Raw genomic sequence first — 16,611 nt, forward strand, 5'->3', positions numbered from 1 at the left:
TAACCTTCATTTACATACTGTCACTCACAAAATTAAGTATGCACTTGGTTTTTGTTGAAAAAAACTCAAATGCAGTGGCTCACAGCTTAATTGATAATTTTCATTTAAAATATCGGAAATTCCCTAACAGAAATCACATTAAAAAAATGTCAAAGGTCAGGAGAGTTAATCAAAATTTGAAAAATGGTCATCCAAATTTTCAAATCTTGTTTCAGAATTTCTAGAAAATTTTTGAGTATGCAGATTTATAGCCCAATCAATTTTAGTAGGCATAATAATGTGCAAGTTAGAAGCTCAAAATTTTTCCAGAATTTTTTTTGGCGAGGATGTTGAGCAATTTCCCCCATACAAAATGTATTTTTGTTTATGCGATGTATGGAACACCCTCGCCAAAAAAAAATTCTGAAAATTGCGGAAACATTTTGAGCTATTTCTAACTTGCACATTATTATACTAAAATTGAATGGGCTACAAAACTGCATACTCAAAAATTTTCTAGACACTCTGAAACAAGATTTGAAAATTTGGATGGCCATTTTTCAAATTTTGATTAACTCTCCTGACCTTTGACATTTTTTCATTGTGATTTCTGTTAGGCAATTTCCGATATTTTAAATGAAAATTATCAATTAAGCTGTGAGCCACTGCATTTGAGTTTTTTTCAACAGAAACCAAGTGCATACTTATTTTTGTAAGTGGCCGTATCTATTTTTCTTTATTTATGTATCGATTTAATTTTATTATCATATTTTTGAAAAATAAGGTGAAAAAAATGTAAGTCGAAAAAATGTATAAGTCGAATTAAATAGAAATCTGCAAAATCCCCAAAAATTTATGTTAAAACCCCCCTTCTTCAGTTTTATTCATTTTTCACAGAGTGGCAGCAGTAAAAGATGTGCATTTTAACAGCACTCTCTCGAAACAAAGAGTTAAAATCTATCTATACTCATCAGTGTGACTCGCTCCATTTAAGCTGAGGCTACATCTATCAGCACTACACTACACGACAAAGTATTCTTTGCATGTATTCTTATGGAGCATATCACACCTAGCGACAGTAGCACCACACGACACGATATAGTTGATCAAATAGGCAACAATTTTGTCGTGTCGTGTAGTGCCGCTAGATGTAGATTCACCTTAACGCGTTCAAATAATGCGACAATTCCATTTAACTGCATTGTCGATAATAAATTTCATTCAGCCAACACAAGCGAACGAAGCAAAGCATCAAGTTCCAAGTTTGAATTAACGACATGAAACTGAAAGTCACCGAACGATTTAAATAAACCGATTTGGCTGTCGGGAATTCCCCTGTATTTGTATGTGGTGTTGTGACGTTTGTTTTGTTTGCAGTTGTTATTGATTGCTCTGAGATATTCTTTTAATAAATCATCGTTGGCTTGTTTCTTTTTGTGTTAGCGACTATTTTCGATGTAAAAATAAATATCTGCTGAAATATATTATAATGTCGAAGCGGTCATATCCTAGTGGATCTGAAAGAAGGAAAAAGGCTGTACATCAGAAGGAAGTAATTGAAAAGTTTCCAAAATTAACATCATATTTTACTACTACTACTACTGGAGAAACTTCTGTAAGTAGCAACCAAACCGAAAATCTTCTACATGATGAGTCGTGTCGTTCACAAATTGCGGAAATTTTTGAATCCCCATGTTCTCAAACAATTTCCACCAACTTTGAAAAAGACATGGAATCAGAAAGCGACCGTCGCTATGACGAAAGAGTAACAAATTCGGTGATTTCACAAATATCGACAACTGTGTCAGTAGAACAACAACAGTTTTCCAACGCAGAAGAAATGTCACACGATATCGCCGATTATTTTCATGAAAATTTTACAGAAAAAAGTCGCGAAATATTGATTCGTAAGGGACCTGCATATTTTCAAAACAAAGATTCTGACTTTTCTGATACATCCAAAACCTACAAAGATGGTGATATATCAGTAACTAGGTATTTCAACAAATCATTGTTTATTCGCAAATTGAAAAACAATGAAAGCGTCGAAAGAAAATGGTTGTTTTCGCCATCCAAAAAGTCTGCATTTTGTTTTTCATGCTCTTTGTTTAACTCCTCTGATTTAAATCTATGCTCTTCGAGTGGATGTAATGATTGGAAGCACATTAATCACATAATTTTAGCATATGAAAATAACCCAGCACATAGGCAATCTATGATAACTTATCTAGCACGAAGTAAAGCGGTTGGTAGAGTAGATATTGACTTAATATCTCAACATCAAAAAGAAGTGGATTATTGGAAAAATGTACTTAAACGGATTGTAGCTGTTGTAAAATTTTTGACATCGAGAGGGCTTCCGTTTCGGGGTGACAATGAAATCCTAGGATCTCCTAATAATGGAAATTATTTGGGATGTGTGGAATTATTGAGTGATGTCGATCCATTTATAGCAGATCACTTAAAAAACTTTGGGAATCCTGGAAAAGGTAACATTTCTTATTTATCAGCGAATATTTGTAACGAGTTTATTGACGTAATGGGAAAACAGGTTCTAAAAAAAATTTTAAATGAGGTTAAATTAGCAAAATACTTTTCCATTAGCGTTGATAGTACGCCCGATCTGTCTTATGTTGACCAGCTAACTTTTATAATTCGATACGTGCATGGCAGTGTTCCTGTTGAAAGGTTTCTGACGTTTATTCCTATTAAAGAGCATAAATCTGGGTATTTAGCGGAAATCATCTTGAATTTTTTAGATAACCATGATATTCCCATAAAAGACTGCAGAGGACAAAGCTACGACAATGCTTCAAATATGTTGGGGAAGTATACTGGTCTACAAGCAAGGATCAAGGAGAAATGTGAATTTGCCACCTTTGTACCATGCGCGGGACATTCATTGAACTTAGTAGGTGTACATGCTGCTGGGTGTGTATCGAAGGCAACAAAGTTTTTTGAAATGGTTCAGAAAGTGTATAACTTTTTTTCGGGCTCTACTCATCGATGGAATATATTGACAGAACATTTAGGATCAAAAAAAGTTGTTAAAAGTCTTTCACAAACCAGATGGTCAGCCCGATCAGATGCAGTAAGCGCCTTGCATGAAGGTCATGAACAAGTTATAGAAGCTTTGATATCCATCGAAAACGATACAGAACAGGCACGAGAAACTAGAGACGAAGCGCTTAGTCTGTCCAGAAAAATGGAAAAATTAGAATATATTAAAATAACGGAAATTTGGAACAGTGTATTGAAAAGAATAGACAAAATAAGTAATTATCTTCAAAAGAAACAATAACACTGAACGTTGCAACTAATATGTTAACTTCACTTGATGATTTTTTTATTAGCCTCAGGGATAAATTTGATCACTCCGAATCATCTGCCAAAGAAAGAAACCGGGAATCTGACTACAAGGACTTATCTCAAAGAAAAAAAGCAGAAGTTCTCGCCAGAATTTTTTTGATGGTTCTGCACCGTCAGTCAAACTGAATGGAAGAGAGAAATTTAGAATAGAAACCTTTCTTCCCCTAATTGATACCCTCAGCGTTCATCTAAAACAGGGATTAAGTTCGTATCAGAATATTAGTAAACGTTTTGATTTATTTTTTCGCCTGAAAACTCTGAATCCTGAAGAGTTGAGACAATGTTGCAAAGAATTTGCTGAATTTTATTATGAAGACGTTAATGAGAAGGAGTTAGAAATAGAATGTTTGCATTTAAAAGAATACTTGAAAATTGATGACAGTGAAAATAAGGATTGCATATTAAAATTATATCAGCTTTTGAAAGAAAACCAAATTGAAGACACATTTCCAAATGTAGAAATCGCTTTGAGAATCTTTTTCAGCATGATGGTAACTAACTGCAGTGGAGAACGCCCCTTTTCCAAATTAAAAAGAATTAAAAATGAATTAAGAAGTACAATGCTTCAAGAGAGATTAACCAGTTTATCGCTGATGTCCATAGAATCTGATATACTAAAAAGCATAGATTTTGAAGAAGTTATTAACGAGTTTGCCCATCTGAAATCTAGAAAGATTCCTCTTCAAATAACATAGATTTTTAAACACCAACTTGTAAATACTCAAACAGTAACTTTTGTGGACTATATTACATTTATTTATTAGTTTCATGTGATTGTTAATCAAAATAAATATTTAACCTGGTTTACCTACTTTCTTTGTCTATTCTAACAAAATAGGGTTCCTAATGTGCCCCGAAGCGAATTGGTTGAATTCGCTCATCTCATCAGCTGATTTTATTTATTTCATTGCATGGTCGATGGGGTTGTCAAAAGGAGATGGCAACTCAAAATGAAACCAAGACATTGGCAACATTTTCTTACACATGCAAAATCTCCCAAGTTTTATGTTTCCATTCCATACCATTCGCACCAACACGCAGATTTGACAATCTGAACTAACATATTTTGTTTTTGTACAGATGAGGCAACCACATAGTTGAACCATGAACCTGGGCAGTCAGAACGAACCACTGGCCAAACCGCTCTTTATATCTTCGGACTGCCATGAAACAACCGCTACATACCAACGATTTCGAAAAGAACGCACCAAATTTTTTGATGGTTTGGCAGCAATCAAAGTTATGGACAAATGTCAAAAAGGCAGAAAAAAGTAAATCAGCAAATTTTCCTTTTTTCCCACTAAATTACCTCATTGCTAAATATTATACTTTGCGCAGAACAACATACGTAAATTCTAAATTACGAATAAAATGACAGGCTCATTTACCGTAAAAATCAAATCTAAAAAGGGTCAATTCATTTTGAAGGACTTGACAGCTAAAACAACAATTGGAGAATTGAAATCGAAAGTCTCTCAACTAACTGAAATCAAGGAGCCACAATTAAACATACTTGCTGGTTACCCGCCACGTCCATTAGATGTAACACAAAATAGCCATTGCATATCAACAATAGGTATTAGTAGCGGCGAAACGTTAATTGTAGAAGAAAGACCAACCACTGCAGATACCTATTCTTTAGAAGATGACGAAGCACTTGCACGTAGATTGCAAGCAGAAGAAGAAGAGGAACAACTACGACAAGTTGTTGCTGAGACCGCTACTTCGAGGAATGTTAATGGCCCTCAACCACCAAATGAATTACCTAGTGGATCTAGTGGCAATTTTAACGGCATATTACTCAAAAAGGTTGTACCAGCCGATAACTCGTGCCTCTTTACCAGCGTACGCTTTGTGCTAAACGGCAAAGTTGATAATGATGGCAGTGAAATGATGAGACATATTATAGCTACAGAGGTGGCGGCTGACCCACAAGAATACAATGATGCTGTGTTAGGTAAATCGAATGCTGAGTACTGCGCCTGGATACAGAAGCCAGATTCATGGGGTGGTGCAATTGAAATTGCCATACTCTCTAATTACTATGGAATTGAAATCGACGTAGTAGACATACAAAATGCCATCATAAATCGTTTTGGCGAGGATAAAAATTATGGATTACGAGTCTTCCTACTCTTTGATGGCATACATTATGACCCTTTATATATGGAGACCGCAGGCGTAAGTAATTTTATGGAACAAAGTTATGTTCCCGTAATTTGTTCAATCATTGACATCATAACTGTAGATTCCTATGTAATTAGGTAATATACTTAAAATATAATCCTTAAGCTGCCGAAACCCATGAGATTCCGATCAGCCCAGAAACTGACAGTTCCACGTCGTAGAATAAGGATCCACATATTTATATATCGTTCGTTTTCTTAACACCATTCCCTTTTAAGAGCAATACCAAATTTAGAGTAATCTCCTTTCAAGGGGTTGCCAGCGCAATACATAGCTTCTGTTGTTGTTGTTGTTGTAGCGATACGGTTGCTCCCCGAAGGTTTAGGGAGTGATCGATGTGATGGTCCTTTGCCGTTTACAGATCCGGTACGCTCCGGTAACACAGCATCATTAAGGTGCTGGCCCGACCATCTCGGGAACGATTTATATGGCCACATTAAACCTTCAGGCCAATCCGGTATTTTAGTCGCCTCTTACGACAGGCATACCTACCGCGGGTATATTCTAACCCCCTGACCCGCTGGGTTAACCCATACATAGCTTCTCCAACACAATTGTCAACCTCACCTACCCGTGGCGAATCCTGTTTCTTTAACAGCCGAGCCTTTGGCGACCCCATGTTCTTCGTGGATATAGGGGATGGTCTAGAAGGTTTCATGTGGTGTTGTTGTTGTTGTTGTTGTAGCAATGCTCGCCCCACATAATAGCCGCGACAGATCGCAAATTGTCATCAATATCCTCTAACGGGAGTCCAAAAAACTTGCCGTTTCAACAGGGGTGGACCATAAGGAAAGGGGGTGTTAGAGGCGTTGGTTCCACATTACAATTAAAGAAATGGTTGGTGTCATGTGGGGACACATTGCAAGCGGGACATACATTTTGTATGTCGGGGTTGATTCTGGATAGGTAAGAGTTTAACCTGTTACAGTATCCAGAACGAAGTTGAGCAAGAGTGACACGCGTTTCCCTGGGGAGTATGCGTTCCTTTTCCGCGAGTTTTGGATACTTTTCTTTAAGTACTGGATTCACCGGGCAATTCCCGGCATAAAGGTCCGACGCCTGTTTATGGAGTTCACCAAGGACCTGCTTGTGTTTTTTCGCTTCATACGGCTGGGTTCTCAGGTGCCGTATTTCCTCAAAATACTTACGGAGATGACTCCTTAAGCCCCCAGGACGGTGCTGGTTCATCAATCAGATGTCTGTTGGGATACCCAGGTTTCTGGGTATTCAACAGGAACTGTTTGGTCAGCATCTCATTTCTTTCCCTGATGGGGAGTATTCTCGCCTCATTATGCAGATGGTGTTCTGGGGACATAAGAAGACAGCCCGTGCAGTATTTTGGCAGGCCTGTTGTTGTTGTTGTTGTAGCGATTAGGTTACTCCCCAAAGGCTTTGGGGAGTGTTATCGATGTGATGGTTCTTTGTCGGATACAGATCCGATACGCTCCGGTAACACAGCACCATTAAGGTGCTGGCCCGACCATCTCGGGAACGATTTATATGGCCACATTGAACCTACAGGCCATCCCTCCCTCCCCACCCCCAAGTGTGGGGTAGTTTTTAGGCTTGGCGACCATATGGGTGACGCGTAGCACGTAATCGGCTGGGTAATTGCTTTGTATGTAGTCATGAGCGTTTCTTTATCTTTTCCCCAGGTACTGCCAGCGAGCGATTTGAGGATTTTGTTACGGCTCTGAATTCTCGGAACAATTGCGGCTGCGTGCTCACCAAAATGTCGATCCTGATCAAACGTCACACCCAAGATTTTAGGGTGTAGGACAGTCGGTAGCGTTTCATGTGGTCATACCAAATCGTTCTCGTGATGGTCGGACTACTACCTTAATGGTGCTTATTACCGGAACGAACAGAATCTGCATCCGGCAAAGAACCATCAACATCGATAACACTCCAGTTCTCCACTAGAATGGTGGTGGAGCCATATGTGTAATACTTCTGTTGTTGTTGTAGCGATAAGGACACTCCCCGAAGGCCTTGCGGAGTGTTATCGAGTTGATGGTCCTTTGCCGGATGCAGATCCGGTACGTTCCGGTACCAAGCCCGACCATCTCAGGGACGATTTGTATTGACCGCATGCGAACTTCTAGGCCATAAGATATTAACAATTTTGAAAAAATGGGCCTGTCTTTTGCCTCTTGTGTCTAATCATAATGAAATGTGAAAGATCACCAGTTTTCAAATGAAATTATGATAGAAAATTTGCTTAAGCCTAATCTCATGAATTTTGTATTAAATTTTCAGGGCGGTGCACCAGCTACTATATTTCCTGTAGAAGAAATGGATGTATACCATCAAGCGGAACAATTGGCAAACGAAGCTAAATCGTCAAGACAATTTACAAATGTCGATAAATTCTCTTTAAGATGCCTACAATGTGATGTTATGTTGGTTGGACAAGTGCAGGCGCAGGAACATGCTAAATCAACTGGGCATGCTAACTTTGGTGAAATTTAATACGTATTTATTTTTAGTTCAATATATTTCTTTGCTTTTTTCGTGTTCGTCTACTACATATTCACTTCCTAAAATATAAACAGAAAGCGGGTAATCAATTAACCTCACGCAATGGTGGTTGAAGGATACTAAAATTTGAGTTGTATATGTAAATCACACACCGTTGAAGCAGACTAATTATTTAGGAAAGTTTCAAATAAGAAAATTATATGTAATTTGTTGAACAGGTTTAAATTTGCGAAATATAAAAAATGATCTACTAATAGCATAGCATAGAAGAGTATGTAGTGTAAAGTGCTTCATATTGCAATTTAAAACGAGAATTTTTTGTGTAGCTTTCAGAAATAGCTTGAAATTAATTAGTATGTAATTTTTTGCAATTGAAAATAAGTAATGCTCACAAGTATGTACGTACAACATGTATTTCTGCTTAATTTAACAAAGAAAAAACGATTATTTCATTGAAGCAAAAACAAATGGGTTATTTTCTTGCTCGTTACGCTGACGGAGCCCATGGAGGCGTCATAGGTGCTGGGTTTTGTAAATATGACATAACCACTGCGCTTACGGATAGCATAAATGAGGAGAGTACCTGTATGATTAAAATATATTTTTTTATTTTCTTATTCAGTAAGATATTTTTAAATATATAACCTGTTTTGCGTCATCACTGACACGAGAGCTAGCAAAGCTGATACAAGAGCAATATAGCGCGAACCATGCACACCATTTCAGCTTCATCATAAGTCCACACATTGAAAAAATCATACCTTGATGAAAAACGTGGTACCACAATTTAATGGAAGATTAGTTCTATAAAATACAGTGAAATACATATGATTTTCTTTCTTTGACGGAAGTCTTGCCAATTCCATCTCAACAAATTCGCAGATTTTATGGTGGTGTTCTATCTTCACTTTTGTTTAACTTTTACATATCGAAACTCCCTTACCAACTTTTCCATTTTTATCACCCCGCGAAATTTGACATTGTCCCCGCCCGAATCTCCAGCGACCTTATTTACAACGTACAAAGCAAATAGACATCCACCTCTATGCCATTACGCTGCCGACTGTCAGTCTAAACTTCGGCGAGCGTGCAGCCGCAACTTGGGGCAAGGATAAAGAAAAGCTCAAAGCCATGTTTAAGGAAATTGGGCGGCTGCTTTTGTTCTACGCGTCCCAAATATGGGCGCCGAGCCTATTAGAAACACACTGAAGGAAGAAATGCAGGTCTGTTGTTGTTATTGTAGCGATAAGGTTTCCTCCGAAGGCTTTGGGGAGTGTTATCGATGTGATGGTCCTTTGCCGGATACAGATCCGGTACGCTGCGGTAACACGGCACCATTAAGGTACTAGCCTGACCATCTCGGGAACGATTTGTATGGCCACATTAAACCTTCAGGCCATCCTTCCCTCCCCACCCTCAAGTTCCATGAGGAGCTTGGGGTTGCCAACGGATAGGTGAGGTTGATAATTGCGTTTGGAGAAGCTATATATTGCGCTGGCAACTTGAAAAGGTTGCGCTACACAACCCCTTGAAACTGGTATTTTAGTCGCTTCTCACTACAGGCATACCTACCGCGGGTATATTCTAATCCCCTGCCCCCTGGGCCTATTAAAACACATCGCTCAGAACTTCCACGGAATTTTTTATGTTTCCAGAACATCATCTACACAGTGAGGCGCGTATACTTCCCATAAGAAGTAAAACGAAATACCGAACAAACAGTGGCTGCTGAATACCCAGAAACCTAAGCTTCCCCACAGAAATCTCATTGAAGAGGCACCGCTTTGAAAGAACTTTAAAACTCATCTCCGTAAGCACATAGAAGAAATCCGGCACTTAAGAATTCAGTCGTATGAGAAAATGAGCATGAAAAGGCCGTCAGAGTTATCCATAAAGAGGCGCCGGACTAACTTACCAGGGATGGTCCGGTGAATCCTATTCTTAAACACAAATACCCGAAACTCGCAGTGGAGAAAAGCAACCTCCCCAGGGAGACAGGCGTACACCGGCTCAACTTCGATCTGGATTCCGTAATTGGTTAAACTCTTACTTATCAAGTATTAACCTCGATAGACATCGATGGAATTGGCGGCCATTATTGTGCAGTCATCGGCGTAGGAAACGATAGTAACTCCTTCTGGTGGCGAAGGTACCTTTGATATGTAGAAGTTAAACAAAAGTGGGGATAGGACACCACCCTGTGGCAACCCTTGTCCCCAGAACACCATCTACATAATGAGGCGAGAATACTCCCCATCAGGGAGAGAAATGAGATGCTAACCAAACAGTTCCTGTTGAATACCCAGAAACCTGGGCATCCCAACAGACATCTGATTGATGAGCCAACACCACCCAGGGGCTTAAGGAGTTGTTGTTGTTGTTGTTGGCTTAAGGAGTAAAATACGGCACCTGAGAACTCCGCCGTATGAAGCCAAAAAACAAGCAGGTCCTCAGCGAACTCCAAAAACAGGCGTCGGACCTTTATGCCAGGAATTGATCGGTGAATCCAGTACTCAAAGAACAGTACCCAAAACTTGCGGAAGAGGAACGCATACTACCCAGGGAAACGCGAGTCACTCTAGCTCAACTTCGATCTGGCTACTGTAACAGGTTAAACTCTTACCTATCCAGAATCAACCCCGACATACAAAATGTATGCCCCGCTTGCAATGTGTCCCCACATGACACCAACCATCTCTTTAATTGTAATGTGGAACCAACGCCTCTAACACCTCTCTCATTATGGTCCACCTCTGTTGAAACTGCAAGATTCCTTGGACTACCGTTAGAGGACATTGATGACAATTTGTGATTGGCCGCACCTATTGGATGGGGCGAAGCATTGCTACAACAACAACAACAAGTTCAAGTGGTTGTTCTTTTTGTAGCGATGACACGCCTAAAGGTTTTCCAGATTTTATTCGCAGGCTTGTGTCAACAAGCTCAGAATTCCTGTCATAGTGCTCCATACATTTATGTTATAATATCGAGTAATACACATAAGGCTTTGCACTCAAAATTGTTGTTGTTGTTGTAGCGATAAGGTTACTCCCCGAAGGCTTTGGGGAGTGTTATCGATGTGATGGTCCTTTGCCGGATACAGATCCGGTACGCTGTAGTAACACAGCACCATTAAGGTACTAGCCTGACTATCTCGGGAACGATTTGTATGGCCACATTAAACCTTCAGGCCATCCCTCCCATGTTCCATGAGGAGCTTGGGGTCGCCAGAGCCTCGGCTGTTAATGAAACAAGATTCGCCACGGATAGGTGAGGTTGGCAATTGGGTTTGGAGAAGCTATATATTGCGCTGGCAACCTGAAAAGGTTGCGCTACACAACTCCTTGAAACAGGTATTTTAGTCGCCTCTCACGACATGCATACCTACCGCGGGTCTTTTCTAACCCCCTGACCCCATGGGCCTGTTAAAACATAGCGCTCAGAACTTCCACGGGATTTTTTATGTTTCCAGAACATCATCTACACAGTGAGGCGCGTATACTTCCCATAAGAAGTGAAGTGAAATGCTGAACAAACAGTTTCTGCTGAATACCCAGAAACCTAAGCTGTGTGGTCGCACTTATTGGAAGCACTGCTACAATATACCACCGCATTTGCCGATCACTAACCCATAGAAAAAAAACGATAAGGGAACATACAATTAATTTATTTGGTCAACCAACCAGAGAGACAGATATAGATCGCTACAACACAAACAGATATATATAGTATATAAGACAGTTTTGTTAATCTAGTCTGTAAGATTATTGTAAATCATACACTGAATAAAGAAATATGAAATATATCATACTGCATATTTATACGAGATATTGTTACATTGGTTCCCAAGATAGTCGGACTAATACCTTAAAACTGCTGGCCTTCGGAACGTACTGGATGTATATCCGACATGTCAAGGTCGATAGCGCTTACCAAACCTTCAGGGAATTAAACGGCTGAATTTAGAAAAAATAAACCGGGCGGTGTTATATTCCTAATTTTGTTCACCCCACTAACAGACATGTTTTTGCTTGAGGAGTCTTCGGGGTATTATTCCTCGATGGAATTGAAGTTCATGTGGTTCTTCTTTTTGTAGCGATGACACGTCCAAAGGTTTTCCAGATTTTATTCACAGGCTTGTTTCAACAAGCTCAGAATTACTGTCATAGTCTCCATACATTTATGTAATAATATGGAGTATTACACATATCGCTTCGTATTTTCGAATAGGTGCCGCACTCACAAATTGTCATATAGATTTCCTCGTAACGGGAGTCGTAGAAAGCAGCAGTTTCAATAGAACTGGACTAGAGACATGTGTGATAGAGTGGTTGTTTTCATATTACAATTAAAAAGAATGTTGGTGTCAGTGGGAATACTCTGCAGACAGGACATACATTGCGTATGTCCGCGGGCGTCCGAGACATTTAACGTCTTTGAAAATTCCAAAGAATTAAATAAAAAACATTTTGAACCAATTTTCCTTAAAAACCGAAAATTAAGCCAAAGAGCGGGTATTTACATTTTGCAGCCAGTGTTTCCCACGCTTTAAAGAAACCTTATTTAGAGACTTAACTTGGTTGTTGTTGTAGCGACAACGACACTCCCCGAATGTTTTTGGGATACTATCGATATATATGATCTTTTACCAGATATATATCCGGTACGTTCGGGTAACAAGGACCATTAAGGTAGTAGACCGCCCATCTCGGGAACAATTTAACATGACCACATTTAACCTCTAGGCGTGTAGGTGAAGTTGACAATTGGGTTGCGGAAGTTATGGACTGGGCATATATCCCACTTTTCTTTGTATATCAATGTGCTTCAAGGATTCTAGTGTTGACTTCCTGCGACAAGTGTTCTTTACAACTAACAATGTCTTACCCAAAATATTCATATAATCCGGCATGAGATCTTCGCTGGAGCCACCAGCCTGGCCTTGGTTCTGGGGAGGTTTATAGCGATTCACCTTTTCCTTACGACGGGGATCGACAAAACTCATTTTTATTTATGAAGGATTTTTGTAAATATGAGACACAAATTTGTATATGACAAGTGATAACAGTGGTGAATTCAGTACCAGACAAGGCGAATTCAATAGAGGTGGTGTTATCCCAACAGCTGATTGCTTCTTCTTGATAATTTTCCATACAAAGCAAGGCGAATTCAGTATAGGTGGTGTTATCCCATCAGCTGATTGCTTCTTCTTGATAATTTTCCATACAAAGCCTTGTACAAGGCGAATCCATACCAGGCGAATTCAACCAATTCGCCGTGCAGAAGAATGTCAACCCAAAAGAAAAATTTCATCGATTTCGATTAACTGACAGGTAAGTCTATTAAGAGGTCGACTGGTAATACGTTACCAAAAAAATCGAGAGAGGTGTCAAAAGACCCTTTTTTACCTCGATAACAATAATCCGGAGTCGGAAAAGAAAAATTTTGTCTCTGTCCGGATGTATTTGCAGTTGAAGTTGGCGACTTTCATGTGGTTGTTGTAATGTTGTTGTGCACTGAAAAAAATTTTGCGACAGAGGGATTTTGTATGCATTTAATTTTGATCCCACCCCATTGGTGCACTGGCCAGGGTAATTTTTTATAAGCGGGGCCGAAGGCCGCCAACGCAGAAAGTGTTCTGCGCAAAAATACTATGGATCCCACCCCCAGTTTCGGTGGTACCCGCGCGTCATATTTCGGTTTTTCGTTAATAACTTTTGAACGAGTTAAAATTTTTATTTTCCGCCTTCGGATTATTGTTGTCCAGGTCAATACGCGTCTTTTGACGCGTATTAGCAGTCGACCCCTCAACTAGACTTTTACCAACTGACATATTATTGTACAAGGCTTTGTATGGAAAATTATCAAGAAGAAGCAATCAGCTGTTGGGATAACACCACCTCTACTGAATTCGCCTTGGCCTTGTACAACAATCAAGGCAAATTCAGAAGAGGTGGTTTTATCCCAACAGCTGATTGCTTCTTCTTGATAATTTTCCATACAAAGCCTTGTACAACAATATGTCAGTTAATCGAAATCAATGAAAATTTTCTTTTGACTTGACATTCTTCTGCACGGCGAATTGGTTTAATTCGCTTTGCCACCACCTGGAATGGATTCGCCTTGGTACGAGATGTTGAATTCACAATGCTTGCCCAGGCAACACTCTCATCCAAGGCGAATCTATACCAGGTGGTGGCAAAGCGAATTCAACCAATTCGTCGTGCAGAAGAATGTCAAGTCAAAAAATGTTCATTGATTTCGATTAACTGACATATTGTTGTACTATGGAAAATTATCAAGAAGAAGCAATCAGCTGTTGGATTAAATCGCTGTTCGATTACTCTAGTTCCGCCATGGATAAATCCCTCGCGCCAGCTGAAGCGAGTGGCAGAACAAAAAATGTGCCAACTAAAACGAAAAACGGGTCAAAAATTTAGTTTGACCCACAACTGTAGAAATGTGTTCAAAAATTATGGGAAAAAGATAAAAAAAAAACGTGTTTTAGTGTAAATATTGTAACGAATTCTGGGGATTCCTGATTATTTTGCAGCTTCTGCTAACGTTCGAATCGCTAAACTGTTGAATAAATAACTCCAATGTTCAGTATTGCAAACTGGTATTTTTTTAGATTACTTTGGGGTACTTCACAATTATAATTCACTTCGCAACCTTTAGCGTGTTTAAATCAAACTGTTTAGTTATTACTCAGCTTGCGCTGCTTTTATACTCTCTGTTGCCTCGTGCGCATATTTCTCCAAAAGTCTAGACGTTTCACTTTCTAGAACTGTTGTATCTCCTGCTTGGTAACAAAGATTTTTGAAGAATAAAGATGTTGCATGTGCGAACTTCAGTGGAAAGCAGCGGAACTTCACAAAATTCTACTGTATAACAGTACCAAATTTCCCTCCAAGAAACATTCCGAATTGTTGTTCCCGTCGTACCTGTGTTTCATCTTACTACTCATTAACCTGGCTCGTTGCTTCACACTCTGTTGTTTGGCCATTGGACTACTTCGAAGGGGTTGAGCTTCACGGATTGGTTTTTCATAATCAGTATCATTCTGACGATTCGCAACAGTATTGTGCCCTCGTTTGAAGCCACCCTTACATTCTTTCCTTCGGTTTAGCACATCTATTTAAGTTTGTCAATGCCAGTGTTTTTCCTGCAGGTACCTTTGGTTCTGATCTGTTTGCCCCATTCGTTTCATCAATCTTTGTCCGATCTACTGCCTTCGACTTTTGTGGTCCTTGCCGAATCTTCTCCGCCAACACCCGCTTACTGCTGAACCCTTCTCAAAGCTGAAGTTAAGTGGTTCTTCCTTGTTCTTATATCGCATAATCCTACTCTGCATATCGATTTGGATGCCATGGTCAACTAAGAAGTCCACTCCCAATCTGACTTCATCAACGATCTCTGCCAGAACGAAATTGTGTAGAACCATGACCTTCCCAATTAAGACTTCACATACCACTTCTCCCTGGTCTTGGTTATACTCGCCAGTTACCGTACGCAATCTTGCTCCAGGTAATGGCCTTTCTCTCCTGTTGACCAAATTAGACCGGATTATGGAACGAGATGCGCCCGTATCTACAGTCAAACACGCTCCTTGCCATCCACATTTCCTCTGACGATAAGACTGCTCGATTTTCTTCCGATTTGTAATACAGATATCACAGGACATTCAATAGCTGGGGACATTCAACATCTGGCTCGCTCTTGCTCATCTCCTCCAGCTTTGTATTTAAGACCACCCATGCTGTTGGAACCACTAGGATCAAGACCGCAATGACATGTAATGTGACCTGGCTTACCGAATTTGAATCATTTGATTACTCTGTCACTCCGCTTTTGCGATCCTTTCAGTGCCTCGAATATTGTGTCCACCCAGTTTGGCCTTTCTACCTCCACACGACGTGCTTTAAAAGCTGGCTTACACAGTATCATACACATGTTTAGCAGGCGAGGCTCTGGCGACCCCAAGTTCCTCATGCCACTAGGGAGTGGGGGAGGGATGGCCTAGAAGGTTTAATGTGGTCATATTAATCGTTCCCGAGATGGTCGGGCTAGTAAATTTATGGTGCTTTGTTATCGGAACGTACCGAAGCTGTATCCGACAAAGGAGCATTTACATCGATAAAACCTTCGGTGAGTGTCTTTGTCGTTAATACAACAACAACAGGATAAATTAAAACAAGGGACATCAGTCTGCTACTCGTTGCCATTATAAATAAATAAATGTAAGGCGCGATAACCTCCGAAGTTATTTTAAGCCGAGCTTCTCTTCCGATTTGCGTCGTGCTCCTATAATTTTTCCTGCGAATTCGCCGGACGGTACCTACTTATTTTATGCCGACTCCGAACGGCATCTGCAAGACAGATGAGTTTTCACTGAGATGCTTTTCATGGCAGAAATACACTCGGAGAGCTTGCCAAACATTGCCGAGGGGTGACCCCGCTTAGAACATTTTTCTTCTAATTGAAAAACCTTATTTCTAAGATTTTGATGTTACTTTTCCCCGGGCGTGAACCCAGGATCGGCGGTGTGGTAGGCGGAGCACGCTGTCATTACACCTCGTTGCCATTAGCTCGATG

General features: G+C 39.9%; 2 protein-coding genes across 2 annotated transcripts; one reads left to right on the plus strand and one right to left on the minus strand.

Moving 5' to 3' along the window:
* The first annotated feature begins 4,582 nt into the window (after positions 1-4,582).
* On the plus strand, positions 4,583-8,272 carry Yod1 (Yod1 deubiquitinase). Its single transcript, XM_067789170.1, has 2 exons — positions 4,583-5,529; positions 7,795-8,272. Exons 1-2 carry the CDS (start codon positions 4,720-4,722, stop codon positions 8,005-8,007), a joined length of 1,023 nt encoding a protein of 340 aa, XP_067645271.1. The 5' UTR covers positions 4,583-4,719; the 3' UTR covers positions 8,008-8,272.
* Positions 8,273-8,411: 139 nt separating this feature from the next.
* Positions 8,412-16,241, minus strand: LOC137254391 (protein Asterix). Its single transcript, XM_067792022.1, has 4 exons — positions 16,119-16,241; positions 12,904-13,027; positions 8,662-8,777; positions 8,412-8,599 (listed from the first exon to the last, which is right to left on the minus strand). Exons 1-4 carry the CDS (start codon positions 16,239-16,241, stop codon positions 8,504-8,506), a joined length of 459 nt encoding a protein of 152 aa, XP_067648123.1. The 3' UTR covers positions 8,412-8,503.
* Positions 16,242-16,611: the final 370 nt, after the last annotated feature.

Source organism: Eurosta solidaginis, chromosome 5 (assembly GCF_040869045.1).
Source record: "Eurosta solidaginis isolate ZX-2024a chromosome 5, ASM4086904v1, whole genome shotgun sequence".
NCBI lineage: Eukaryota > Metazoa > Arthropoda > Insecta > Diptera > Tephritidae > Eurosta > Eurosta solidaginis.

What these genes read in the sequence shown, in the direction of transcription:
- LOC137254391 (XM_067792022.1), bottom strand. Translation starts at nt 16,241, where the DNA reads ATGGCAACGAGTAGCAGACTGATGTCCCTTGTTTTAATTTATCCTGTT. An exon ending in CTTTGTCGGATACAGCTTCG is followed by an intron (nt 13,028 to 16,118) that starts GTACGTTCCGAT and finishes AATCCTTCATAA; the next exon opens with ATAAAAATGAGTTTTGTCGA. An exon ending in GGATTATATGAATATTTTGG is followed by an intron (nt 8,778 to 12,903) that starts GTAAGACATTGT and finishes TTTTTCATCAAG; the next exon opens with GTATGATTTTTTCAATGTGT.
- Yod1 (XM_067789170.1), top strand. Translation starts at nt 4,720, where the DNA reads ATGACAGGCTCATTTACCGTAAAAATCAAATCTAAAAAGGGTCAATTC. An exon ending in TATATATGGAGACCGCAGGC is followed by an intron (nt 5,530 to 7,794) that starts GTAAGTAATTTT and finishes TTAAATTTTCAG; the next exon opens with GGCGGTGCACCAGCTACTAT.